This window comes from Podarcis erhardii, assembly GCF_964252035.2.
Source record: "Podarcis erhardii genome assembly, chromosome: 12".
Taxonomy (NCBI): Eukaryota; Metazoa; Chordata; class Lepidosauria; order Squamata; family Lacertidae; genus Podarcis; species Podarcis erhardii.
The window spans coordinates 2897332-2924429 of NC_138513.1; the positions used below are offsets into that span (position 1 = coordinate 2897332).

At 49.2% G+C, this 27098-nt stretch overlaps 1 protein-coding gene and 3 long non-coding RNA genes across 5 annotated transcripts; 2 read left to right on the forward strand and 2 right to left on the reverse strand.

Annotated features, from left to right (window-relative positions):
* Positions 1–610: 610 nt before the first annotated feature.
* Positions 611–2479, reverse strand: LOC309326086. The gene is made up of 2 exons (XR_014150125.1): positions 1553–2479; positions 611–930 (listed from the first exon to the last, which is right to left on the reverse strand). It is a non-coding gene; the product is annotated as an uncharacterized lncRNA (long non-coding RNA).
* A 3821-nt stretch (positions 2480–6300) lies between these two features.
* LOC309326070 lies at positions 6301–8584 on the forward strand. The gene is made up of 3 exons (XR_014150094.1): positions 6301–6672; positions 7418–7645; positions 8268–8584. It is a non-coding gene; the product is annotated as an uncharacterized lncRNA (long non-coding RNA).
* A 2019-nt stretch (positions 8585–10603) lies between these two features.
* On the forward strand, positions 10604–26452 carry CDC25A (cell division cycle 25A). The gene is made up of 15 exons (XM_081834427.1): positions 10604–10952; positions 11954–12036; positions 13115–13166; positions 13685–13721; positions 14825–14926; positions 15693–15800; positions 16380–16523; positions 17485–17562; positions 18360–18512; positions 19339–19440; positions 19559–19621; positions 19846–19944; positions 22661–22791; positions 23491–23602; positions 24102–26452. The coding sequence occupies exons 1-15, from the start codon at positions 10792–10794 to the stop codon at positions 24240–24242; spliced, it is 1566 nt and encodes a 521-aa protein (XP_081690553.1). The 5' UTR covers positions 10604–10791; the 3' UTR covers positions 24243–26452.
* LOC309326116 lies at positions 14712–20954 on the reverse strand. Of its 2 annotated transcripts, none has more exons than XR_014150169.1 (2): positions 20631–20954; positions 14712–14906 (listed from the first exon to the last, which is right to left on the reverse strand). It is a non-coding gene; the product is annotated as an uncharacterized lncRNA (long non-coding RNA). The 2 variants fall into 2 exon arrangements; XR_014150170.1 differs by lacking the exon at positions 20631–20954 and adding an exon at positions 16880–17475.
* Positions 26453–27098: the final 646 nt, after the last annotated feature.

Sequence of the window (27098 nt, forward strand, 5' to 3'; positions counted from 1 at the left end):
GGGCGACTGTCCCTGGAAAATAGGAGCACTTGGAGGGTTTGCTTTCCCTGTGTGGTCATTTTACAGTACATTTCCCTCTGAATTCACCTCCCATATCTCCAACCACCTATAAGTGGTGGGCTGACAAAAGCAATTGTGATTTCATTTTATTTTATTGGCAGCTGCATAGGTGAGATGAGCCCACAGGGCACAAATGTTGGCAACTCGATTCTGTGTCTCCAGCTGGCCCTGCCTGCCACCAGACTCCAGGGGCTGCTCCCCCCCTCCAGAAACTGCCTCTTTCCCCTCATTTGCCATGTCCATTTGTGACATCACAGGGAGTTGGTGGGTGTCTGTGACATCATAGGGAGTCTGTAGCCAACGGCCACAGCTGGAGAAACATCTGCACAGCCCTCGCTGGCCTCAAAATGGGGGGGGCACCTCAGCAGTTATTAAAAATGAGGTGTGTCCCACCCCCATTGTGAGGCCTGGGAGGGCTGTGCAGATGTTTCCCCAGCTGTGGCCGTTGGCTACCGACTCCCTGTGATGTCACAAGGGGTCAGCCTCCTCTTCCTGTGACATGACTACTTAGAGATTTCCCATACAATAAAAACATGGCACAAAACACAGATTTCTTTTCAGAAAACGTTTATTTTGAATACAAATTAGAAAGCCGTTTATTTAGAAAGCAGGAGCTGTCTGGCTTAAGTCCTGCGGTTCTCTTCATGACTTTCATGGCTGGTCTCGGAGGAAACCTCGCCGGCTCCAGCCATCCCTGAAAGGCAAAGGCAAACAGATGAGTGAGGTGGCCACCATCCGACAGCGCCCACTCAGACCTCTTGCCTTCTCCTTGCTCCACAGCATCCCAATGCCAGGCGATTGCCTCCTTCCGCTTGCTAGCTTGCCACCACCGTCTGGTCTTGGGGGAAACTTCGCCAGCATTGGATGTCCCTGAAAGGCAAAGGCAAACACGTTGATGGGATGGCGACTATCCAGCGTCCACCCAGACTCTTCCACAGGCTTTGGTCTTGACAACTTCATCCCTGACTGGCCTGCCCCGTCAAGGCAGGTTGCAGAAGTGGAGGGCCACCAGTTTGAAGCGGTAGATCCACAAGTGGACTACACTGGTTTCCCTGGTTTCCACCTCTAGGGCTGTGCCGGGTAGTTTCCCTCCTCGCTTTGGCCGTCGACGTAAGGTCAAGAGCTCTACGAATATCAGCAAGCTGGCATTCTCAAAAGGTAGGTCTGTTGACCTTAGGTTGAGGGCCAAAGACAAAGGTGAATGCCACCAGATAGCGTTCACAAATGGATCGGCCAGCTTCACGGGCCTCTCGGCCTCCACTGACATCCCCAAATGTGAACCTGGCTTCACCAAGGCGCCACCACTAGAAGCCGATGGGCAACTTTCCCTCACCACAGAATTCGCCAAGGGACACTCACCCGCCGCCAAAGGGGCAGCTTCCCTCCTCGGCTTGTCCGCCTGTTAATAAACAAACTAGGCTTCCAAGCCCGTTTGCATCCCCTCGGCCAGTCTTGTAGCCTTGCGGCATCAACCAGGGCACTGAATGCAAACCTTCCGGCAATCCGTCCACCACCAACAGCCGCGCCAGGTCCATTGCCAGACCTCCCCCTGCTTCAGAGCTGAATTTCATCCACCTTCAAGTGCGATCTCACCAGCAAGTAAACCTGAACTTGCCTTCTCCTTGCTCCACAGCATCCCAGCGCCGGGCGATCGCCTCCTTCCGCTTGCCAGCTTGCCACCACCGTCTGGTCTTGGGGGAAACTTCGCCAGCATTGGATGTCCCTGAAAGGCAAAGGCAAACACGTTGATGGGATGGCGACTATCCAGCGTCCACCCAGACTCTTCCACAGGCTTTGGTCTTGACAACTTCATCCCTGACTGGCCTGCCCCGTCAAGGCAGGTTGCAGAAGTGGAGGGTCACCAGTTTGAAGTGGTAGATCCACAAGTGGACTACACTGGTTCCCCTGCTTTCCACCTCTAGGGCTGTGCCGGGTAGTTTCCCTCCTCGCTTTGGCCGTCGACGTAAGGTCAAGAGCTCTACAAATGTCAGCAAGCTGACATTCTCAAAAGGTAGGTCTGTTGACCTTAGGTTGAGGGCCAAAGACAAAGGTGAGTGTCACCAGATAGCGTTCACAAATGGATCGGCCAGCTTCACGGGCCTCTCGGCCTCCACTGACATCCCCAAATGTGAACCTGGCTTCACCTAGGCGCCACCACTAGAAGCCGATGGGCAACTTTCCCTCACCACAGAATTCGCCTAGGGACACTCACCCGCCGCCAAATGGGCAGCTTCCCTCCTCGGTTTGTCCGCCTGTTAATAAACAAACTAGGCTTTCAAACCCGTTTGCATCCCCTCGGCCAGTCTTGTAGCCTTGCGGCATCAACCAGGGCACTGAATGCAAACCTTCCGGCAATCCATCCACCACCAACAGCCGCGCCAGGTCCATTGCCAGGCCTCCCCCTGCTTCAGAGCTGAATTTCATCCACCTTCAAGTGCGATCCCACCAGCAAGTAAACCAACTTGCCTTCTCCTTGCTCCACAGCATCCCAGCACCGGGCGATCACCTCTGTCCTCCGGCCAGGTTGCTGCCACGGGGCAGGAGACCACCCGAGCTGAGTGCCTCCACTGAGGCAACTGCCTCGGCCTTTGACTTGGCCAACATTTATACCCTCTTGGCTGCCCAATATTTTTGTGACATCACAATGGCAGCATCTGGGGTGGCATCCCCATCACCCCTCAGACCTCACAATGAGGGGCGCAGCTCAGCTGCTATTGGCTCCTTAGCTTTTGACCAAGGAGATATATAACACCCCCCTCCCCAATTTGTGCCAGTATCTGTGAAGGCCACACTGGAAACCCGGGGGGGCAGGAGGGGGCATTTTTCATCCCAGTGGTTGCATTTCCCTCCACACAACACTGGCAAAGGGGGGGGTCAAACACAAAAATGAACGACGCAATCAAAGCGACCCTTATATTTCCATAGGAAGCTTTTCAAGGAGTGATATGCAGGGAGAAAGTTGTTATCTCAGGGGGAAAAAGCACCTTTTCATCAATCACTGCTTGTATTTGACTAAAAGCCATTACAGATCCAGTTCCAAATGCAGCTAATCCAATAAAACCTATTAAGATCCAGAATAATGCAACCATTTACAATAAATCAAATTACCGTATTTTGCGCCCCATAGGACGCACCGGCCCATAGGATGCACCTAGCTTTTTTGGGGGGGGGAATAAAGAAAAAAAAAATATTTCCCCCCCAGGTGCGGGGCTGGAAGAACCAGGTCGGGGAACAGCGGGAAGGTGTGCTCCGCCTCCCCGCTGTCCCCCGAGCTTGTGGGGCTGGCGATGGGGAGAAGTGCGCTGAGCCGGGGACTGCAGGCAGCTCTGCGCAACCGTCGGAGCCGGTCTCCCGAGGGTTGCGCAGAGCTTCCTGAAGCCTGGGACGCACACACATTTCCCCTTCATTTTTGGAGGGGGAAAAGTCCGTCCTATAGGGTGAAAAATACAGTAATGAATCTACAGCGTTTTCTTTTATGTGACTAGCACAAATACTTAGTGGCTTTTGCCGGTAAGGCTGTTTTATATGTGACAAGCAGGTCTCAGGTAATAGCCAACGTATTTTCACTTCTGGGTTCTGTCCCTGTAGCGGTGCCAACATCTGTTCCAAAAATTCTCTGGGGTTTTGATAGAGCTGACCATGGAGTATGTAATGGAGAAGACCTTCTCCTGCACCGACCCCACAAATAAAGAATCTCAACTGCCTTGGAACTTTCCTGTCTCTTCCATCTCAGACTGATGTGGGCATCATCTGAAAGCGGAGAGCTGTAATTGCAGTTCTCAGGGATGCAAAGGTCAGTGTCGGCAAGTCCTGGGTTCTTGGGTTCATCAAATGGTACCAAATGGGAGTGTTTTGAGACATGGATTGAAGAAGATAAATCTTGCTCTTTGAACTGGACCTGCTAGTACTGAGGACTCTAAGCAAGGCTAACCCCACTGGTATTGCCCCAGGGCCATCCATTTATGTACCCCCAACAGTGCTTATAATCATCACACAGAAGTCTGGCCAAAGTCCTTTGACCAAGCCATTCCCTTGGGAATGGATATTATTAAAAAATACTGATGTCTTAGACCTGGAAGGTCACGACAATAGATATGGTTGGCATGGTTGTGGTATGGAAATGTTATTGTACATAGAGCTTTCCTGGATCATGCTGTAAGAAAATCTGTTTGTGAGGTATGGGATATATATATAGGAAAAAACACTTTGGTGGCTTTCAATACGATAATCTTTATTGTCATTGTCCCATACAGAACAACGAAATTGAAAAAAAATCTACATCAGACATTCAAAAACCCACAAGCCTGCTATCCCAGCTATCCCAACCTGGTTAGCCCCTAAAAACTATTGATACCCTATAATTGAATACAATATACCGTATTTTTTGCCCTATAGGACGCACTTTTCTCCCTCCAAAAACGAAGGGGAAATCTGTGTGCGTCCTATGGGGCAAATACAGGCTTTCGCTGAAGCTTGGAGAGCAAGAGGGGTCAGTGTGCACCGACCCCTCTCGCTCTCCAGGCTTCAAGAAGCTATCAGCAAGCCTGGGGAGCCCGCGGGAGTTCCCACAGGGCTCCCTAGGCTGCGGATAGCAGCCTGTCGCCCGGTGCGCAGAGCGCCCTGAAGCAGAGCGCCCCGCATGCCGGGCAGACATCCACAGCGTGGGGAGCCCTGTGGGAATTCCCACAGGACTCCCCACGCTGCGGATAGCAGCCTGCAGCCCGGTGCGCATCTCCCCTTCATTTTCGCGCGGGGCAGACATCCGCAGCGTGGGGAGCCCTGCAGGAGTTCCCGCAGGGCTCCCCACGCTGCGGATAGCAGCCTGCTGCCCGGTGCGCGGGTTGCCCTGAAGCAGAGCGCCCCGTGCGCTGGGCAGACATCCGCAGTGTGGGGAGCCTGCTGCCTGGCGTGCGGGCGCCCTGAAGCAGAGCGCCCCGTGCTTCGGGCAGACATCGGCCAGCTCCACAAGCTCGGGGGACAGCGGGGAGGCGCGGCGGCGCCACACGTTGAACAAAACCACACTTGGTTTTTGGTTATAAAGCACTTATCTGGGATGCTGTGGAGCAAGGAGAAGGCAAGTTGAGGTTTACTTGCTGGTGAGATCGCACTTGAAGGTGGATGAAATTCAGCTCTGAAACAGGGGGAGGTCTGGCAATGGACCTGGCGCGGCTGTTGGTGGTGGACGGATCGCCGGAAAGTTTGCATTCAGTGCCTGGTTGATGCCGCAAGGCTACAAGACTGGCCGAGGGGATGCAAACGGGTTTGGAAGCCTAGTTTGTTTATTAACAGGCGGACAAGCCGAGGAGGGAAGCTGCCCCTTTGGCGGCGGGTGAGTGTCCCTAGGCGAATTCTGTGGTGAGGGAAAGTTGCCCATCGGCTTCTAGTGGTGGCGCCTTGGTGAAGCCAGGTTCACATTTGGGGATGTCAGTGGAGGCCGAGAGGCCCGTGAAGCTGGCCGATCCATTTGTGAACGCTATCTGGTGGCATTCACCTTTGTCTTTGGCCCTCAACCTAAGGTCAACAGTTTTCCCCAAGACCAGACAGTGGCGGCAAGCTGGCAAGCAGGCAAGCAGAAGGAGGCGATCGCCTGGCGTTGGGATGCTGTGGAGCAAGGAGAAGGCAAGGGGTCTGGGTTGACGGATGGTGGCCACCCCACTCATCTGTTTGCCTTTGCCTTTCAGGGATGGTCCCCGGCTCAGCGCAGCTCTGCGCGGCCATCGGGAGCGGGGCGCGAAGTCCTGCCCGGCTCCCGATGGCTGCGCAGAGCTGCCTGCAGTCCTGGGCTCAGCGCACCTCTCCCCATCGCCAGCCCCACAAGCTCGGGGGACAGCGGGGAGGCGGAGCACACCTTCCCGCTGTTCCCCGACCTGGTTCTTCCAGCCCCATACCTGGGGGGGAGAATAATTTTTTTTCTTTATTCCCCCCCCTCCAAAAAAACCTAGGTGTGTCCTATGGGCTGGTGCGTCCTATGGGGCGCAAAATACGGTAATTTGATTGATTGTAAATGGATCTTAATAGGTTTTATTGGATTAGCTGCATTTGGAACTGGATCTGTAATGGCTTTTAGTCAAATACAAGCAGTGATTGATGAAAAGGTGCTTTTTTTCCTGAGACGATAACTTTCTCCCTGCATGTCACTCCTTGAAAAGCTTCCTATGGAAATATAAGGGCTGCTTTGATTGCGCCGTTCATTTTTGTGTTTGACCCCCCCCCCTTTGCCAGTGTTGTGTGGAGGGAAACGCAACTACTGGGATGAAAAATGCCCCCTCCTGCCCCCCTGGGTTTCCGGTGTGGCCTTCACAGATACTGGCACAAATTGGGGAGGGGGGTGTTATATATCTCCTTGGTCAAAAGCTAAGGAGCCAATGGCTGCTGAGCTGCGCCCTCATTGTGAGGTCTGAGGGGTGTTGGGGATGCCTCCCCAGATGCTGCCATTGTGAGGTCACAAAAACATTGGGCAGCCGAGAGAGTATAAATGTTGGCCAAGTCAAAGGCCGAGGCAGTTGCCTCAGTGGAGGCACTCAGCTCGGGTGGTCTCCTGCCCCGTGGGGCAAGCTGGCCGGAGAAAGGAGGCGATTGCCCGGCGCTGGGATGCTGTGGAGCAAGGAGAAGGCAAGTTGAGGTTTACTTGCTGGTGAGATCGCACTTGAAGGTGGATGAAATTCAGCTCTGAAGCAGGGGGAGGTCTGGCAATGGACCTGGCGCGGCTGTTGGTGGTGGACGGATTGCCGGAAGGTTTGCATTCAGTGCCCTGGTTGATGCCGCAAGGCTACAAGACTGGCCGAGGGGATGCAAACGGGTTTGGAAGCCTAGTTTGTTTATTAACAGGCGGACAAACCGAGGAGGGAAGCTGCCCCTTTGGCGGCGGGTGAGTGTCCCTTGGCGAATTCTGTGGTGAGGGAAAGTTGCCCATCGGCTTCTAGTGGTGGCGCCTTGGTGAAGCCAGGTTCACATTTGGGGATGTCAGTGGAGGCCAAGAGGCCTGTGAAGTTGGCCGATCCATTTGTGAACGCTATCTGGTGGCATTCACCTTTGTCTTTGGCCCTCAACCTAAGGTCAACAGACCTACCTTTTGAGAATGTCAGCTTGCTGACATTTGTAGAGCTCTTGACCTTACATCGACAGCCAAAGCGAGGAGGGAAACTACCCGGCACAGCCCTAGAGGTGGAAACCAGGGAAACCAGTGTAGTCCAATTGTGGATCTACCGCTTCAAACTGGTGACCCTCCACTTCTGCAACCTGCCTTGACGGGGCAGGCCAGTCAGGGAGGAAGTTGTCAAGACCAAAGCCTGTGGAAGAGTCTGGGTGGACGCTGGATAGTCGCCATCCCATCAACGTGTTTGCCTTTGCCTTTCAGGGACATCCAATGCCGGCGAAGTTTTCCCCAAGACCAGACAGTGGCGGCAAGCTGGCAAGCGGAAGGAGGCGATCGCCTGGCGTTGGGATGCTGTGGAGCAAGAAGGCAAGTTGAGGTTTACTTGCTGGTGAGATCGCACTTGAAGGTGGATGAAATTCAGCTCTGAAGCAGGGGGAGGTCTGGCAATGGACCTGGCGCGGCTGTTGGTGGTGGACGGATTGCCGGAAGGTTTGCATTCAGTGCCCTGGTTGATGCCGCAAGGCTACAAGACTGGCCGAGGGGATGCAAACGGGTTTGGAAGCCTAGTTTGTTTATTAACAGGTGGACAAGCCGAGGAGGGAAGCTGCCCCTTTGGCGGCGGGTGAGTGTCCCTTGGCGAATTCTGTGGTGAGGGAAAGTTGCCCATCGGCTTCTAGTGGTGGCGCCTTGGTGAAGCCAGGTTCACATTTGGGGATATCAGTGGAGGCCAAGAGGCCCGTGAAGTTGGCCGATCCATTTGTGAACGCTATCTGGTGGCATTCACCTTTGTCTTTGGCCCTCAACCTAAGGTCAACAGACCTACCTTTTGAGAATGTCAGCTTGCTGACATTCGTAGAGCTCTTGACCTTATGTCGACGGCCAAAGCGAGGAGGGAAACTACCCGGCACAGCCCTAGAGGTGGAAACCAGGGAAACCAGTGTAGTCCACTTGTGGATCTACCGCTTCAAACTGGTGGCCCTCCACTTCTGCAACCTGCCTTGACGGGGCAGGCCAGTCAGGGATGAAGTTGTCAAGACCAAAGCCTGTGGAAGAGTCTGGGTGGACGCTGGATAGTCGCCATCCCATCAACGTGTTTGCCTTTGCCTTTCAGGGACATCCAATGCTGGCGAAGTTTCCCCCAAGACCAGACGGTGGCGGCAGGCTGGCAAGCGGAAGGAGGCGATCGCCTGGCGTTGGGATGCTGTGGAGCAAGAAGGCAAGGGGTCTGAGTGGGCGCTGTCGGATGGTGGCCACCCCACTCATCTGTTTGCCTTTGCCTTTCAGGGATGGCTGGAGCCGGCAAGGTTTCCCCCAAGACCAGCCGTGAAAGTCATGAAGAGAACTGCAGGACTTAAGCCAGACAGCTCCTGCTTTCTAAATAAACGGCTTTCTAATTTTTATTCAAAATAAACGTTTTCTGAAAAGAAATCTGTGTTTTGTGCCATGTTTTTATTGTATGGGAAATCTCTAAGTAGTCATGTCACAGGAAGAGGAGGCTGACCCCTTGTGACATCACAGGGAGTCGGTAGCCAACGGCCACAGCTGGGGAAACATCTGCACAGCCCTCGCTGGCCTCACAATGGGGGTGGGACACACCTCATTTTTAATAACTGCTGAGGTGCCCCCCCCATTGTGAGGCCAGCGAGGGCTGTGCAGATGTTTCCCCAGCTGTGGCTGTTGGCCACGGACTCCCTATGATGTCACAGACACCCACCAACTCCCTGTGATGTCACAAACGGACATGGGAAATGAGGGGAAAGAGGCAGTTTCTGGAGGGGGGGGAGCAGCCCCTGGAGTCTGGGGGCAGGCAGGGCCAGCTGGAGACACAGAATCGAGTTGCCAACATTTGTGCCCTGTGGGCTCATCTCACCTACGCAGCTGCCAATAAAATAAAACAAAATCACAATTGCTTTTGTCAGCCCACCACTTATAGGTGGTTGGAGATATGGGAGGTGAATTCAGAGGGAAATGTACTGTAAAATGACCCCACAGTGAAAGCAAACCCTCCAAGTGCTCCTATTTTCCAGGGACAGTTGCCCCAGTTGCCAAATGTCCTACTTTTCCTTAGTAAAGGTAAAGGGACCCCTGACCTGTAGGTCCTGTCGTGGCCAACTCTGGATTTGCGGCGCTCATCTCGCTTTACTGGCCGAGGGAGCTGGAGTACAACCTCCAGGTCATGTGGCCAGAACAGTGCACGAACCAGAGTAGTGCACGGAAACGGCGTTTACCTTCCCGCCAGAGCGGTACCTATTTATCTTCTTGCACTTGATGTGCTTTCGAACTGCTAGGTTGGCAGGAGCTGGGACCGAGCAACAGGAGCTCACCCCGTCGCGGGGATTCAAACTGCCAGCCTTCTGATCGGCAAGTCCCACAGCACCACTCGCATCCCCATTTGTCCATAAATTGTAAATAAATAAACGCTTCTATATATACAATAATAATAATATTTTATTTATATCCCACCCTCCCCAGCAAAATCGGCCTATTCTTGTCTATCTATACAGTGGTGCCTTGCAAGACGAAATTAATCCGTTCCGCGAGTCTCTTCGTATTGCGGTTTTTTCATCTTGCGAAGCAACCCTATTAGCGGCTTAGCGGCTAGTAACGGCTTTAAGAAAAAGGAAACAAACTCACAAGAACTCGCAATACGTTTCGTCTTGCGAAGCAAGCCCATAGGGAAATTCGTCTTGCAGAATGACTCAAAATACGGAAAACTCTTTCCTCTTATGCGTTTTTCGTCTTGTGGGGCACCACTGTATATTATTTGCAACCACCATTGGTTACTTTGATTACATTGTACATTGTATTTCTTATTATCATTATTATTATTACAATAAAATTATTTATATTACACATTATGAACTTTATTTCAATTCTACTGGTTTCTCTATTTTACACACATCTTTCCTATGTACAACATAAACTTATTCCATTCTTTTTGAAACGTTTCATCGCCCTGTTGTCGACTTTTCCCCGTTAATTTGACTATTTCCGCCTTCACTATCTCTACGGTCGCACTTTTCAATGCGACTTCCGGGCGCGAAGGCGGGATTTCCCTTCGCTGTCCCGCCTTAAAGCTGCGGGGCGGGAAGAGCAGCCTTCAAAACACGCGGTTCATTTCGTGGCGTCATTCTCCAGCGCTCTTCTCCTCTCTGCCATTGGCTGTTCGGGAGGGAGCGCTTCCCTATTCGTCCTCCCGCTTTTCCCGCCCCGCCTCTTCACAGAGGGGCGGGGTCCGGAGCGCGCGAAGCGAAGGACGTTGTCGCGGTTCCTCATTGGCTACCTCCATAGCGAGTCCCCTCTTTCCATTGGCCGCTGGCTTCCAGGATGACGAGGGCGGGGAGGGCAGGAAGGAGAGCGAGTCGGGCTGCTGCGCTGCTATTGGCCGCTCTCACTTTTGGCGGGAGGGCGCGAACCGCCGCCGCGCGCGCGAAGTGGGCGTCTCCCGGAGGAAGGGGCGGGGCCTCGGCGCTCTTTCTCCAATGCGCGCGCGCTCTTTCGGTTTGCTCCGCGTTCCAGGCCGAGGCGACGTCGACGGCGAGGCTCATTCCGCCTCACAGCGCTGAGGCGGCAAGAAGCAGGGGGTCCCCGCTGCCGCCGGACCGACTGACTCCCGCCCAGCCTCGCCTCGCCTCATGGAGCCCGGCGGCCTTGCCCCGCCGAGGCTCTCTCACCGCCGCCGCCTCCTCCTGCAGGACCAGCCGCGCTGCCCCGCTGCCAAGGGTCTCGGAGGCCTCCCCGAACCCGCCGGCCTCGCTCGCGCCGCCGACCGCCGGAGGAGCCTGGGCTGCGGCGGGTAAGGCAGGCGGCCGCCCTCGGCCTCGGCGCCTCACGCCTCGCTGTGGGGTGTTGGGGGGCCTTTGTCCGCTCGAGGCCGCCGAACTCCAACTCCCATCATGCTTTGCCGTCGGCGACGCTCGCTGGGGCTGATGGGAGTTGGAGTTCGGCGACGGCGCCCACCTGGCTTCAGAAGCTGCTTCGTCTATCCATCGAGCTACCTGGGTGGGACCAAGTCTATAATCCAAATAGGGCTGTTTTTTATTATTATTATTATTATTATTATTATTATTATTATTATTATTATTATTATATTTTACTGCTAATTATTATTAATGATTATTACTTATTATTAATAAGTAATAATTATTATTACTTATTATGCCGCGCTCTTCCTCTGAAGCAGGGCAAGGTGGCTTACATGGTTCTCCTTGCCACGTCTCTCTATTTCTCTATTTTCCCCTTTATCTGCACACACAACAGCCCTGTGAGAGATTAAGCTGAGAGAGAGCAACTGGCCCAACGTGATCTTCATAGTTCAGTGGGGAATTGAACCCTGGCCCAACACTCTTGAGCACTATACCAGTTTGAGCCTCATCCTCCTGTTTTAGAATTGGATAGAATAATAATTGGATATTATTTTGCTGTTTTATTTACTTGAGACGCTAATATTACACCATTTCTCCAGGGAGTTCCAGGTGGCTTCCATGCTTCCACTCCCAACTCCCTCCATTTTTTCTCTCAGCCTTTGAGGTAGATTAGGCTGTCCAAGTGCCATAGCCCAGGGTCACCCAGTGAGCTGAGTGGGGATTTGAATGCTAATATGATACCCACTTTGCCACCCTGGTTTTCTTAAGTACATAACTGATCTCAGCATGGAACCATTTTTATGCTGCATTTTTTATTTATGTGCTTTCATTTGTGTTTATGTAAAGTGGCATTATGTTCCATTTGGTTGCCCTGAGAAGACTTCTTCACAATGATGTGTGATGTGACAGTAATGTATCTGATTATTTGCAGCTCAAGTGAAAATTGTGTACAAACGTCGGAAGAAAAGAATGTCAATCTGCAAAGGACGTCATCTTCTGAATCTACAGATTCAGGTTTGTCTGCCTTCAGCCATAATAATAATAAATTTTATTCATACCCCGCCCTCCCCAGCCAAGACTGGGCTCAGGGCGGCTAATAACCAATAATAAAACAAGTTGATTAAAATACAATTTAAAAAACAAGATTAAAATACAACATTAAAACATTAGGATGCAGCCTCTTCACAGCAGGAGAAAGGAAAAATAAAGAAGGGGAGGGAATCAAATTGATTCTAAGCCAAAGGCCAGGTGGAACAACTCTGTCTTACAGGCCCTGCGGAAAGAAATCAGATCCTGCAGGGCCCTGGTCTCATGAGACAGAGCGTTCCACCAGGCCGGAGCCAGTGTCGAGAAGGCCCTGGCTCTGGCTGAGGCTAATCTAACTTCCTTAGGGCCCCAGGACCTCTAGGGTGTTGCTATTTATGGACCTTAAGGTCCTCCATGGGGCAAACCAGGAGAGGCAGTCCCTTAGGTACAAGGGTCCTAGGCCGTGAAGGGCTTTAAAGGTCAAAACCAGCACCTTAATTCTGACCCTGTACTCCACCGGGAGCCAGTGCAGCTGGAACAGCACTGGGTGAATATGCTCCCATATAATCCACAACCCGCTGGGCTTGACAATAAATTTCTCTGTAGTTTTAGTTGGGAAGTTCAACTAGCATCTGAGCTAGGAGCTTACTTGATTGGTCCAAATGTAACTTTCTTATCCAAATGATTTGGAGGATTGGGAGCATGTTGTAAGCCAGCACACCCAGTTCTTTCCTTGATTTCCTGGTTTGATTCCACCATAATTTCCCTGAGCCAGGGCAATGATGGCCTACAGATCAGGACTGGAAGCCCAGTTCTAACAGTGATTGATTACTCAGTTGAGATGTAACATCATTTTTTTTCTGATTGGGAGAAAGGGGAGCACTACGATCCAAGACTTAGTATGAGCAGCCAAACCATAAGATGGCTGTTATATGTGAACAATAAGCTTCAGTATGTCAGCAGTCCATTTACGTAATGGGAACAGTACTGACCTAATATCTTTGTCTGCATGTTTTGTCACTTTCTACAAAAATCTGTGCAAGCTGTAAGATGATTTCTTTCACAGGTTGCTGTATGGATTCTCCTACCCAGCTCGGCATGAAAAACCTTGATGAAATGTATGTAGAAATACACTGTTGTGTGTTTTGTTTTGTTTGTTTGTTTTTTTGCTTGGGGTTTTGTATGAAACTGGTTCAGGGCATCCTCAAAGAGTCTGCTTTGGAGCAGCTTGTGTTAAGCAAAAAATGCATTTGGAAGCTGTGAGAGTATTGACTGAGTATTTCAGAACCCTGGTACTTCAAATTAGCAAGACTGGTGTAAAAGGTTTTTGGTTGTAGCTCTGTAGCTAAGGCTGCATGATAGGTTCCCCTCTGTTTCCTGGCACAATGTTTATGGGAATGTCTCCTTCTTAGACTTTAGTACTCACTCACCAACACACAGGAGAGGGATGTTTATGCACTCTCACACTCGGGAACATGTCACGCTTGCCAGAATGTTGGGTCACTGTTGGCGTACCCAGTGTGATATTATTTTAGCTAAATGAGTCATTACTAGGTAGTCTTATCATTTTAGCTTGGATGTTGAAATTTAACTTGTAAATCTGTGTTAAGGCATGTGCATCTTTTTGTTCTTGCAGTTTTAGAGTGCCCATGCGAAGAATGCACTCCCTCCCGGTAAGTGAAGCTTAGGAAGGAAACCTTCCTTTGTCCCTTTCTCAGCTGAATTTCACACTATGCAGAACTGTCAGATTATGTAAACTTAATTAATAAAGCTTGAAAAGTCTTGCATGTTGTCTGTCAGGCTCCTGGAAATCCCAATGTTGACATTAAGGGATTTTAATATCTTACACAGAGCTGGATTCTTAGTGTATTTTTGGTTTAATTTTGCACACACCTAATTTAATGACTGATTATTATTAATAATAGTAATTATTATTATTTGTATCCCACCTATCTGACTGGGTTGCCCCAGCCAATATAGCTTCCAGTATATATAAAAACATAATAAAACATTGAACCTTAAAAAAGCTTCCCTATACAGGGCTGCCTTCAGATGTTTCTTAAATGTTATATAATTACTCATCTTCTTACCTGATGGGAGGGCATTCCACAGGGTGGGCTCCACTACCAAGAAGGCCCTCTGCCTGGTTCCCTGTAGCTTAACTTCTTGCAGTGTGGGAACTGCCTGAAGACCCTCGGAGCTGGACCTCAGTGTCCTGGCTGAATGATGGGGATGGAGACGTTCCTTCAGGTATACTGGGCCGAGGCCATTTAGGGCTTTAAAAGTCAGCACCAACACTTTAAATTGTGCTCAGAAACACACTGGGAGCCAGTGTAAAGTATGTATGTACTCTCTCCCATCCTTAGGCATGATCACCTGAAAAAAATTACAGTTTGAAACTCCTAAGTTTGCTTAATATTGTATTGGCACCCACTAATTTTAAATGATGAATTTTATGAAACAACAAATGCATAAAAATAGTGATTTTTTTTTCCCCTGTGGAAAAACAAAGCCCTGGGAAATGTTCAGTTTTTAGAAATCCTTCTTCCCTACATCTCTGGCTCTTGTTCTGGGTCCTAGCCAGCTCTGCCCACCTCCCAATTCCAATCCACCCCTGTTTTCTTTTTCAGCTAGCATGCTGTGGTCCATAGCTAGTCATTGGCCCAGATTTTATGTTTTTTAATTGAATTGGGTCCTGCTGTTCTGTTGGTTGCTCCTCATGACAAAAGAGAAGAGCTGGAACCTGACACTGCATTTGCTTCTCCCACCTTTGCAGCAGAGCCTTTTGGGATGCAGTCCTGCTCTGAAGAGGAGCCACTTAGATTTGCTCAGTTGTGATGTCTTCCAGGGATGTGGCCCTGAGGAGAACAAAGAGAATGTAAGTTTATTTCATTAAGTTCCTCATCTGTGGAAGATGGCCATGGCAATGCCCCAAGGGCTGGAACTGACGTCCATATGTAAGAGGGAAGTGTAACAGGGTTAGAGTTGTAAATGAGTGTTGCTGCAGGCACTGTGTTCCAGCTTAAGTGCTTTTTGCTGTTGTAAAATCCTAGATGTGAAATACTTGATGGAATGTTATTGGTAGAGTATTCATTTGGATATTACAGGAGCACTTTCTGTCTGATAAGAGTAACTTCAGCCAGTGTGTTGAAAATCATACTGAATTGCTTCAGCCATTTGGCTCCTGTTTCCAGTGCCCCAATTAGTTTTTGTGTTTGAATCTGATGCTTTTTGTCCCAGGGTGGTGGTAATTTTTCTTTGCCTGAATGGGCGATACCTTTCAGCCAAGGCAGCTTTTTCATTGCACTGATGTATTCATTGAGAATTTAGAGCCTTGATAAATAGCTGCATGTGGCACTTCATTTCAATGTGAATAGGCATACATTTTCAGCTTAGGTGTTCCACCCAAGATGCATATCAAGTCTCTGCTATGGGCTGAACTTAATTTCGTTATAGGAAGATGAGTGGGGGCGAAAAGGTTACAGAAAGACTGGGTGTGGTAGAACAAAAGAGCTGATCAAGATTAGATTTCTCTTGAACGCTGCAGGACTCTAGACCAAAGACTCTAGAACTGCAGGTTTATTTCCTGACCTTTTGAGCTCTAATGAATTGGTAAAATAGGTGTCTTGTTCCCTTTCCCTAAGGAACCATTTGAATTCAAAAAGCCAACAAAGCCTGCTTCTCGTACCTGTCTGCGGACCTCTTCCCTTGAAGATGAAGGGTTGAGGCAGGAGCCCGCCACAACACTTTTGGTATGTAGTACTAGTGTAGTCTCTGTGCTCAGCCTTCAGATAGAGCTTGCTGTCCCAGAATGTTGTGGTGCTAACTACTATGCCCAAGCCTGGGACCAACTCAGAAATGGCAGGAGAGCCTCAAAAGGCAGAAATAGTTAGAAATCAAGATTTGGAAAAAACATGCTTCCACATCATTTGCCAGATTGTATGCTCAGCTCTGTGTACACCTGCAGTTTCTAACAAACTGCATGGAATGAGACAATGTGCTGAAGAGTACAACTTGGAGGTACACAAACCAAGTGAGTCTTCATTATTTGCATGCCATGAGGACACTGGACAGCCGATCTGATTGTAGGAGGCCACATCTTTCTGCATCTTGGTTTTGCAAGCAGATAAAGCTGATTTTTAAGTTGTTGGGTCTATGCATTTAGCGTATTTGGGTTTACAGAGTTGTGATTCTAGATGAGATCTACCTAAGCAAGCCAGGAGAATGCCCTGTCTCTTTATTCCTCTCCTGATCTTCGCCTCAAAGTGAAGCCATAATCCTATGAGGAAAGACTGAATGAATGTTGACCAATAAAATATCATTTGTTTTAGTTTCATAGTGGAAAAGCTGACAACTATCAAGAAAGCTTCAGTCTGGCATTTCTGAGGCCGCTATCTCGAGGGGCCTCAGAAACTGAGGAAGATGATGACGATGATGATGGATTCTTGGAGATAATGGATGGTCCAGATGTCTGCGTAAGTGATGATGAAAACACCTCTGTATTAAATACTTTAAAAACTAAAAGTTCTCCAGCTAGGTGGTTTGTGTTGGGTATAGCCATTTTCATCCTGTCTAAAGATGGCCAGCACTGTAGATACTGCACTTGATAATTGATATAAGTAGGCTTTTTCAAATTCCTTGGTTTGCCTGTTTTGGGTGAAATATGGAGATAAGAGGACTTGAGCGGCAACCTTTTTTTAAGTAATTCATTGGTTGGGTTTCCAGCAGATGAGTTCAAAGCAGCTTTCAGCAGTAACACATAATTAAACAGAGCTAAAAGGCTCATGCCTTGCTGCATAAATGCAAAAAGTGATGATACCGAATAGCCTACCAGGGGAAGGAAATTCCAAAGATGTTGTGCCATGGGAAAAGTGTATCCTTAGTCAGACCCTTTTCGCCACAGGAGCAGGTGGAACACAGAGAAGGGCTTTTGAAGCACATCTGTGGGAAAGCAAACTCAAAATGGGAGGGAGCAATACTGCAAATAGTTTAGGCCAGCGACTTTTGGCCCACCATGTGTTGCTAAGCTTCCACTTACTTCAGTGCTGACCAATGGCCATGCTGACTGCGGGTGAAGAGATTTGGAGTCCCAACAAAATTGGGTATTTCTCACCCCTACCCTGTCTCAGAATTTCAAGATGAATACCAGCACTGTTGACTACTCTAGGAAACAACACTGAAGCCCCATGCACATTTTGCAAGTTGGGTGTGACGTATTAATTGAAATTTGATCCACACAGCAAACTCAACACTGTATTTTGGTCCAGTGGACATTTCTGAGTAGTCTGCAAATGCACTTGCCATATAACTTACTACAATAATTTAATTTAATCTTGATAAGTGGCAAAGTCCCTCCTGTCCAAGAAGAGTCACCATTTCACTTGCTACCAGTGTTGTTTTCCCTGCTTAGTAACTGACCTTTTAATTTTATTTTAGACCAATGGGGAGATGCCCTCTGACGTGGCCAGCCTTTGGACAGCTCCTCTAGTCATGAAGAAAGGGGATGATGCCCATGTAAGTTGGTCATTTTAGTCTTCATGGAGCCTAAATAGTTCATTTAAAACCCTTTGTTGCTTTCAGTGGAGCTTATTTTCTGATATTCAAGAGGTGTTCGCTTTTTGTGCTGTTCTTTTGAATACGTTCAGGCATATGGCATCTACTCCACAGTTGTCTATCTGTGGCTTTGGAGCTTGTGTTTCTCTGCTGAAGTGTGTGGTGTGCCACTTCCAAGGCCATGCCAGTCCTTTTGGATTCCACTTGGTGCCTTACCTTGCCAGGGAGCTCAACTGTGGTGGGAAATGTTGCATTGCTCCTGCAATGGAGGCAGCTGTTCCTTCAGCATTTTCAAAGTGGGTGGATGAGGTATAAGTAATTACGTGTGGTCGGTTGTTTTTTGTTGATGCCTTTGGCTGCCTGGCAGGGACGCGGGTGGCGCTGTGGGTTAAACCACAGAGCCTAGGACTTGCCGATCAGAAGGTTGGCGGTTCAAATCCCCGCGATGGGGTGAGCTCCCGTTGCTCGGTCCTTGCTCCTGCCCACCTAGTAGTTCGAAAGCACGTCAAAGTGCAAGTAGATAAATAGGTACCGCGTCGGCGGGAAGGTAAATGGCGTTTCCGTGCGCTGCTCTGGTTTGCCAGAAGCGGCTTAGTCATGCTCGTCGCATGACCCGGAAGCTGTACGCCGGCTCCCTTGGCCAGTAAAGCGAGATGAGTGCCGCAACCCCAGAGCCGGCCACGACTGGACCTAATGGTCAGGGGTCCCTTTACCTTTGGCTGCCTGGCAGTCCTAATGCTGCTTTGCTTTTTGTGCAGAATAAGCAGTGCAGGTTGCTGGGCATGGAAAGTGAGCCGTACAGCATGGCCAAAGGTGCCCTGAAGAGAACGGGGCGATCCCCAGAAGAGAACTCTCCATATTTCATCAAGAGGAAAAGAAACGTCTGCAAGGCATCTTCCGAAGAACTAACGGTTGGTGGCTGAGCACCATACACTGACTGTAGCCTGCTTAATTTGTTTGTGTTCATATTGGACTCTTAACTTCAAGCAAAGCCTGTTTGCCTTTGGTACTGGTTGTGAGAGGTGTGCTGTTCTCTGAAGGGGGTGGGAGCCTCTGATCAGCAGACACTCTTCTAAATCTTTAGGAGGAAAGGGGCTCAATGTGCAGATGGGAACAAATGCAAAGATCCTTAGGGATTTGGTTGCCAAACCAAGCAGGTGCAAGGGTGACTTGGAAGTCTCAGGGAAGGCCCTTAATGTGGTTTTTTTTTATAATTCCAGTTTATTTCCTTTCCAGCCTTTTCCTCCTGACTCCTTTCCATGGAGTTTGTTGTATTCCTTTGTGATTCTCTTAGATAAGGCAATACTAATGTTTTGCTTGAGGTTTACCTACCTCTAGTTTCAAGTCCTTCCCATCCTTTCTGCTTGTTCTTTCTAGCATACCTTTGGAATAATAGAAAACTGCCACTGCTTCTCCCCGTACTTCCCACACTTTCCCCCTTAATCCAGGGGTTCCAAAGTTCCCTTCTCACCCAACCCACCCCTTCAGAGGAACTGGTCTCCCAAGAGCCTCCTTCTGTCCTTCATTCCTCTTTTTCTCAACGCAGGCTTTCAACACACTCTCCTCCACCCTCTCTTCCTAATTGCCTTTACGCTCTTCATCCTTGAGGTTCGGCAAACCTTTCTAGCTGATCAGCATAAGCAAAAGCAGTTGTGGAAAGGATGCTTCCATCGCTGCAAGCTTTACACGAACTTGGTCTTCCATCATCTCACATCTGCTTCCCCCTTGTTCCTTTAGAGCCTGGTGCTGATTGACCCAAACTCATTGTTCGAAAACTCAACGGAAATAGAGAGCATTTTGGACAATGACGCAAGGGATCTTATTGGAGATTTTTCAAAGGTAATGCTGGTGACCTTTCCTCTTTTGCCATTCTGTGGCTTGTGTGGGACAAGTGCAGTGCGCTCATGTGTTCTGCTGTTTTCCTCACTCTGAACCAGGCCTCGTTTTGTCACCTTAGGGTTACCTTTTCCATACTGTAGACGGGAAGCATCAAGATCTGAAGTATATTGACCCAGAAATGGTAAGCAGCACAGGCTCTTCTCACAAAAAGAAGTGTTTGCTTCACATGGATTTCAAACTTATCGGTAGTTTGTCTGCAGGCCACCTGTGGAGTCCAGAGAAGGCAGAGGGGTGGGGTATTTGTCTACGCAGCTAGACAGTTCTGTCAGTTAAAACAAGTATTTTTTTTAAAGTAATGGGGCAACGTCCCTGAGGTCTAATGCTTGACCTTTTCCTCCCCTCCAGATTGTTGACGTGTTGAATGGCAAGTTTTCAAACTTCATTAAGGAGTGCGTGATAATTGACTGTCGATATCCCTATGAATATGAAGGAGGCCACATCAAGGTATGGAGGGAGTTCAGAGGCACCTGCTTAAGACTGGCATTCTGATTAATTTGGGCATAAGCAGAAAAACATTAGAGTGAATCCCAAAGCTAGTAAAGGTAAAGGGACCCCTGACCATTAGGTCCAGTCGTGACCGACTCTGGGGTTGCGGCGCTCATCTCACTTTACAGGCCAAGGGAGCCGGCGTACAGCTTCCGGGTCATGTGGCCAGCATGACTAAGCCGCTTCTGGTGAACCAGAGCAGCGCACGGAAACGGCATTTACCTTCCCGCCGGAGCGGTACCTATTTATCTACTTGCACTTTGACGGGCTTTCAAACTGCTAGGTTGGCAGGAGCAGGGACCGAGCAACAGGAGCTCACCCCGTCGCTGGGATTCGAACCGCCGACCTTCTGATTGGCAAGTCCTAGGCTCTGTGGTTTAACCCACAGCGCCACCCACGTCCCTTATCCCAAAGCTAGGCATATCCCAAATACTAGGCATTGTCACTTCTGACTAAGTTTCAACTTGTGCTGGCCCCTTTAACGGTATCCCCAAAAACACTCACTTCAAAGGTAAGGATTTTTAGGCCTCCTTTGCAGGGAAAGATCCCCTTGGCTGATTTTCCTAAAACCGGGGAGGAAGGTGTCTTTATGGCAGGGCAGGGGAGAGAGATCAAGTCAGGGGACAGAAGACGTACAGTCTTACCTTGGAAGTTGAACAGAATCCGTTCCAGAAGTTTCTTCGACTTCCGAAATGTTTGACTTCCAAAGTGTGGCTTTTGAGCCAATTGGAAGCCCTGTCAGACGTTCAGCTTCCAAAAGAACGTTTTGCTTTCTGGTGGGAGGCTGAACAAAAAGTAACTGCTTTTATACAGAGCCACTGTAGTGACGTCTCAGAGGATGCAGTGATGCTGGAGAAAACTGAATAGCATATTACGAAGCTTCTGTTTGGTGTCCTCTGCTTCCAGACGTCCTATTGAGAGCCAGTGTGATGGTGTGGTTAAGAGTGGTAGTCTCGTAATCTGGGGAACTGGGTTCGCGTCTCCGCTCCTCCACATTCAGCTGCTGGGTGACCTTGGGCCAGTCACACTTCTTTGAAGTCTCTCAGCCCCACTCACCTCACAGAGTGTTTGTTGTGGGGGAGGAAGGGAAAGGAGAATGTTAGCCGCTTTGAGACTCCTGAAGGGGAGTGAAAGGTGGGATATCAAATCCAAACTCTTCTTCTTCTATTTATAACTTGGGCTAGGGAGGGGAAGATGGGCCACATTAGATTTGATGAAGGGCCGTAAGGGCTGACCAAAGTTTAGGATTTCCCCCCAGGAAATAAACTGCCACAGGGCCCAGATTAAACCGACTGGTGGGCCAGATTGCTGCCCCCGAAACGGACTTTGGACATGCCTGCCCTTTTCATCTTCTAAGACTTAAGTTATCGTGACAGATCTCGAGTGAATATGGATACAGTGGTGCCCCGCAAGACGAACGCCTCGCAAGACGGAAAACCCGCTAGACGAAAGGGTTTTCCGTTTTGGAGGCGCTTCGCAAAACAAATTTCCCTATGGGCTTGCTTCGCAAGACGAAAATGTCTTGCGAGTTTTTTCCCCTCCCCCCCCTTTTCCTAAGCCGCTAAGCCGCTTATCAGCTGATCCGCTGATAAGCTGCTTAACAGCTGATCGCTAAAAGCCGCTAAACCGCTAATAGCGCTGTCAGGGGCTCAGGAGCAGAAGCACAGGGAAGGGAGGAAAGGGAGAGCGAAGGGGAAGAATCGGAGGGCAGCGTAGGAGAAGATGACAGTGGCCCGAGAGATTCCATGGGCCTCTCCAGCGAATCGGAAGATTCACAGAAGGGGGCGCCGGTGGCCAGGGCAAGGGGGGTCCCAAGGGGGACACTCCAGAAGCAAGGGGCCAGCGGGGACTCCCAGAGCAGCAGTTGGAGATCAGGACCAGCTTCCCCACCAGAGCGTAGTGGGGGGGAAGAGTCCCAGATATCGGGGCCAGCGTCTCCCCCAACAGGGAGGGAAGATGAGTCAGGGCTGACCACGCCTCCATCGGAGAGTCAGGGAACAGAGGGGAGGTCAGGTCCAGCTAGACTCCCGGAAGAGGGAAGTAGTGACAGAAGCAGTGTAACAGTCAGGAGGAAGGTCACTGGGTTGGCGCGAGAGCCAAGTTCAAATGTACAGGCGCGCGACAGCAGAGAACCCGGATTGGGAACCAGGTCCTAAAGCCCGCCGGAGGCAGGGGGAGGAGTCAGGGGACTCAGTGTCAGAAGAGTCCAGAAAGGGCAAGACCCCAGCGGACAAGCGGACCCAGAGGAGGAGAGAGCAGAGGAAGAGGTGGAGCAGGGCTAGAATCTTAAACTGGTGTCAAGGGGGAGGAGATTCAGACGGAACTTCGACGGTCTAGGGTTTAAGACGTAGAGCTGCGCGCTGCGGCTTTGAAATGGAAACTGAACTTTAATAAAGACGTTTGTACATAACGACGACCTGGCGTTGGTCCTCTGTGAGCTGGGACCTGGGGGCAGCTCTGACAAGCGCTAATCCGCTAAGCTGTCAGTGGGCTTGCTTCGCAAGACGAAAAAACCGCTATACGAAGAGCCTCGCGGAACAGATTAATTTCGTCTTGCGAGGCACCACTGTACTGTTTTAATGCAGTTTGTGGGGCCACCTGTCCTGTTGTGCCATAACACGCACGCAACCCGCAGTCGACCTGCCTTCTCTCACCAGTGTCTCTTCCTTCTCAGGGTGCTGTAAACCTTCACATGGAAGAGGACGTGGAGGACTTTTTGCTGAAGAAGCCCATCGTGTCATCGGACGGCAAACGAGTCATCATCATTTTCCACTGCGAGTTCTCTTCAGAGCGGGCCCCGCGGATGTGAGTACATGAATGCTCCTCTTTGCATAGGTTGGGAACTTCGAGGACTTGTGGTGTTACGTGCAGACGTGATTGGATGGGCAATAATTGATACTTAATAGTGTAGGTGAGAATTGATAGCCCCAGAAGATAATGAGACTAGGCGGGTACAGGAATGGAAGGGTTTTAAGAAGCAGGCCCTGGTGCATTCCTATGTGCTCCAAGCGTTTCTTTAATAATTGTCTTTCACGCAGCATTTTGATGCTTGGCGTCACAATCCCCCTCCTGTTAGAAATGTCATCCATGTATTGTTGAATGGTCACTGTAAAATGTGGAGGTTCATTCTTGTTTCACAAGTTGTGTATGTCTTTAAGGGCCAGGGCAAATAACAAGACCCAGTCTTACAGCTGTGAAACATAGCAGGTGCTGCTAGGTTGTGTTAATTAAGCTGTGTCAGCATTTGGGCATAGTATATAAGGAGCAGCACCTAGCTCTCTCATCACCCTGGGGGATGGGTTGGTGGTTGGGTCATGTTTGTTGTTGTTATCTTTAGTGTAAAAGGAGTTTTTGTTTTGTTATTAAAACCTTGTTAAAGTTATTTTTGAGTTCGTTGTTATGCATGGTCTCCCCAGCAAGCTCTCTGCAGCGCTACTAAACTGCATATAACCAACACATATATCACTTATGGAGGGTTTTGAGGCTCTTTCCCATCTGTTACAGGTGCCGATTTGTGAGGGAGAGAGACCGTCTTGGCAACAGCTACCCCACTCTGCATTATCCTGAACTATATGTTCTAAAGGGAGGATACAAGGATTTCTTCTTAAAATGCAAGGTCAGTGTCATTTTACTCAGCTTCCGTTTCTCTTCCTTGTGTCTTTATTGCATGAGTACTGTGACCTTCCTTCCTGAAGCTCAAGGTGGTGTAGATGGTTTCTCTCTCTATCCACAAAACATTGTTGTGTGTGAGAGGGAGTGACTGTCCCCAAACCCCAGACAATTCACTTAATGGCTAGGTGGGAATTTAACAACCTAGCTGCTGCTGCTGTGTGCAGGTGTTCTTTGTGTAGGGTGAAAAGCAGTTCTGTGCTAGGAAAACCAGAGTTATGAACTCTGTATAAAATAGTTGGATTGAGTGCTTCCCACCTGTGTCAACCTAGGGAGAAAGGAAAAGTGATGGCTTTTTTAGGTGACAGAAATGGATGCTAAGTAGGACTTCAGCACCCCGAAGATCAGTGTGGAATACATTTATACAAGGGCTGTCAGTGAATCACAAGTGGCCCCAGAGATTTTATGGGTCTTGCATAATCCCCCTTTTTCCTTTTTCCTTTCAGAGCTACTGTGAGCCCCAAGCCTATCGCCCGATGCACCACGAAGATTTCAAGGAAGATCTGCGCAAATGCCGCACGAAGAGCAGGACCTGGGCTGGTGAGAAGAGCAAAAGGGAACACTACAGTCGCCTGAAGAAGCTCTGAGAGCTGCAAGAAGGGCAGCCAGATTTAGCCTGCCTGCCTGCCCTGTGGGCGAAAGCGGGGACACATTAACTTCTCCATGTGCCTCGCAGGAATTGTTCACTCCTTGCCTGGGCTTTGCTTCACCGTCTACTGAATCATTTCACCCAAGACCAAGCGGAGTCCTTGGACTGCCATATTGCAGGCATGAACCCTTCAAGCGTTTGCGTTCTGTCCGTGAATCCAGGGTTTCCCCGTATGCTTCTGAAGACAATCCATTTAAACAGTGTGTATACGGGAATTAGGGTAGCATATAACTGCCGAGCAGAGTGTCGATCATGAGATTTTAATGTCGATTTTACAAATTGTGCCTTTTTATGTTAGTACAGCCGGATGAAGCTAAGTTACCTGTGACTGGGTTTCCTGGGTTGTGTCATGGCCCTAATTTTGTACAAGGGGCAATGAGCAGGGAGGGTTTTTTTGAGACCTGACCCCATCCTCTGAGCTGCAGCTCTGATATTGCCAGCATTCTCTTACCATGTGGCGGAGGGGTGTTGGAAGTATTTTTGTGGAACTTGCATAGGCTTCCTGTAATGAAGTATTTATCTGCTGCCAAAGAGGAAGCTGTTTTATCATGTTCTAACTTATTCTTGGACCTTGTCGTCACCTTAAACTTAGTTGCTTTTTAATGCGTAGGTGTGACATTTTACATGTGCGGCGCCTGGAGTGACCTGGTGCCAAAACAGCTTGTCAGTGTTCAAATGCAAACTGCCGTCCCTGCATATATACAGTCACACACCCTGTGTGCTCGGCTGTGATTGTGGCATGCTTCTAGGGCAGCCTCAACCTCATGCCTTCCAGATATTTTGGGTGGCAGTTCAGGCTGGGACAGGTGACTGTTACAGTTCAGAACATCTGGTGGGCACCAGGTGGGCGAAAGCTGACATAGAAGATAAATCTGGCCTGGATAGATCATGCTGTGTGTTTCTCCTTCCTCCAACTGTCCCCAACAGAGGTTTGCTAACCCTTTTTAAAGAATTTGGCTCCCAAATCACTCCCTCTTGCCCTATTGGAAGGGGGCTGGGAGGTCCGATGGCAGTGAATCTTCATCCGCCCAGTGAGGAATAGATGGCTTTCCTCTTTTAAGTGTGTAAGTTACACGGCTGTTTGAGGAGTGTTGGCCAAAACAAATTCTGAGCTGCTTTAAATTGCTCCAGTTACCAGTGTAAATCTTGGGGGCAGAAGGAGCTGGAGTAACTCAGAGACTATGTTATGCCTGGCCAGAAAGTATTACAAGCCAGCTTACTTCTAAACATTAGGGGGAGAACAAGTGTTTTTTAGGGGGAATTAGTATTGCAAGCTATACTTTTCCGGAATTGTGTTTTGGTCTTTGAAACAAGCCTTCAAATATTATAAGAAATCAGTCAGTGGCTAAACTCAACCATGAGGCTGGGACGTTTTCTGCTTCATATTTGTGCAGATGTTTGGTTTTTGGCGATGTTGTTCCATATGCTCAAACCCTTTGAGCTGTGATGCAATTCTGTGTCTGCATCAGATCTAAAATACCACCCCCTAGTTTGTTTGCTCTGCTGTTACTTGGCCTCTGTGCAGGTGATCAGCAGGTACCTCCAAACGGGGCGGGGTTAGGAGGCTCACTTCAATGCAAGCCAGTCTTCCCATTCAGTGTTGAGGAAGGCTGCAGCCTTCAACCAGAGGTGGTGCTTAAATGGGGTGAATTGCCGCAGCGGAAGTCCAGGCTTTTGCTCTTTCTGCAACAGGGACCAGCGGTCTGCCAGACCATTCTATTGTTTCCTTGCTGGCTGCTTCCTGTGAACATTCCCAAAAGTGTTTATTCCACCTCCCCAAAGCACACTTCCTGGTATTTGGATATGTATTGTTTGTTCAAGTTGCTGTTTGTCTTTTTAATTTGACATTTGCACATAATTCATTTAAGGGTAGGAAAAACAGTGTGCTTTTTAATGTATTGTGACTTTTTTGAAGGGCGACGGGGACATTTTAAACGACACTGGTCCTAATAAGGGCCTTGGCTGAAACCACCTACTTCCGTGGCCTCGGGAAATAAAATGCCCAATACACAAGCTCTGTTTCTTTTGCCTTTGGAGCAACTGGTACTCGATGTGGTCTAAGGAGAGAGGCCTGTCAAAAAACACCTGATAAGACCGTACAAAATCTGCATGACGTTTTGGTGGGATTAAATCACAACTTTATTTACATCTTCCTGAAGAGCAGTGGCTTGTTTTGCATTCCCCTGGGCTCCGTTGAACAGTTTTAAGTAAATTGTTTTCTGATTTGCATGTGGATTTAGGAGGGGCTGGTGGGTGGTAGAAGGCGAAGGCCCTACTTTGGGTTTGCTGGAGCACGTTGTGCAAACTTCAGCTTGTCGGTACATTGAACCTTCTCCTTTTAATGATTTGTCTTTCCATACCATGTGCGTTTAATTTTGCTGGTGGAGATGACTTAAAGGTGAGGGGGAAGAGATGCCAGGGGCAACGAGTCCAGAGCTGAACGCCTGCTGAGTTCTTGTTCAGTAAGCCTTGACTGGTCCTTATTGCCTCTTAGGCAGGATCTTTTAGAGGGAGTCCCACCCAGATGGAGACTTCTGTGCTTCTGCTGCGATTGGGATCAGGCCACTGTGCTCACAAATGGCTTCTTGAAAGTTTGTGGGTGGTGCTAAATACCACAGTTCCATCTGCTCATATGAAATCTGAGCAGAGGGTGATTTGACTCTACATTTGCCAGTTCTGACATTGGCCAGTTGTTTAAAGATAATCTAACAGAAGAATTTTCATCTGTTCAAGAGAAGCTGTGGTATTTTGAAAGAGATGGCATGCTGCAATTACTTAATTGGTTAATCTGTTT

Bases quoted from the DNA above. Each gene is read 5' to 3' on its own strand.
- CDC25A (XM_081834427.1), top strand. From the start codon at position 10,792: ATGGAGCCCGGCGGCCTTGCCCCGCCGAGGCTCTCTCACCGCCGCCGC. The intron at 12,037-13,114 runs GTTTGTCTGCCT...TTTCTTTCACAG, and splicing joins TTCTGAATCTACAGATTCAG to GTTGCTGTATGGATTCTCCT. The intron at 19,622-19,845 runs GTAAGCAGCACA...CCTCCCCTCCAG, and splicing joins AGTATATTGACCCAGAAATG to ATTGTTGACGTGTTGAATGG.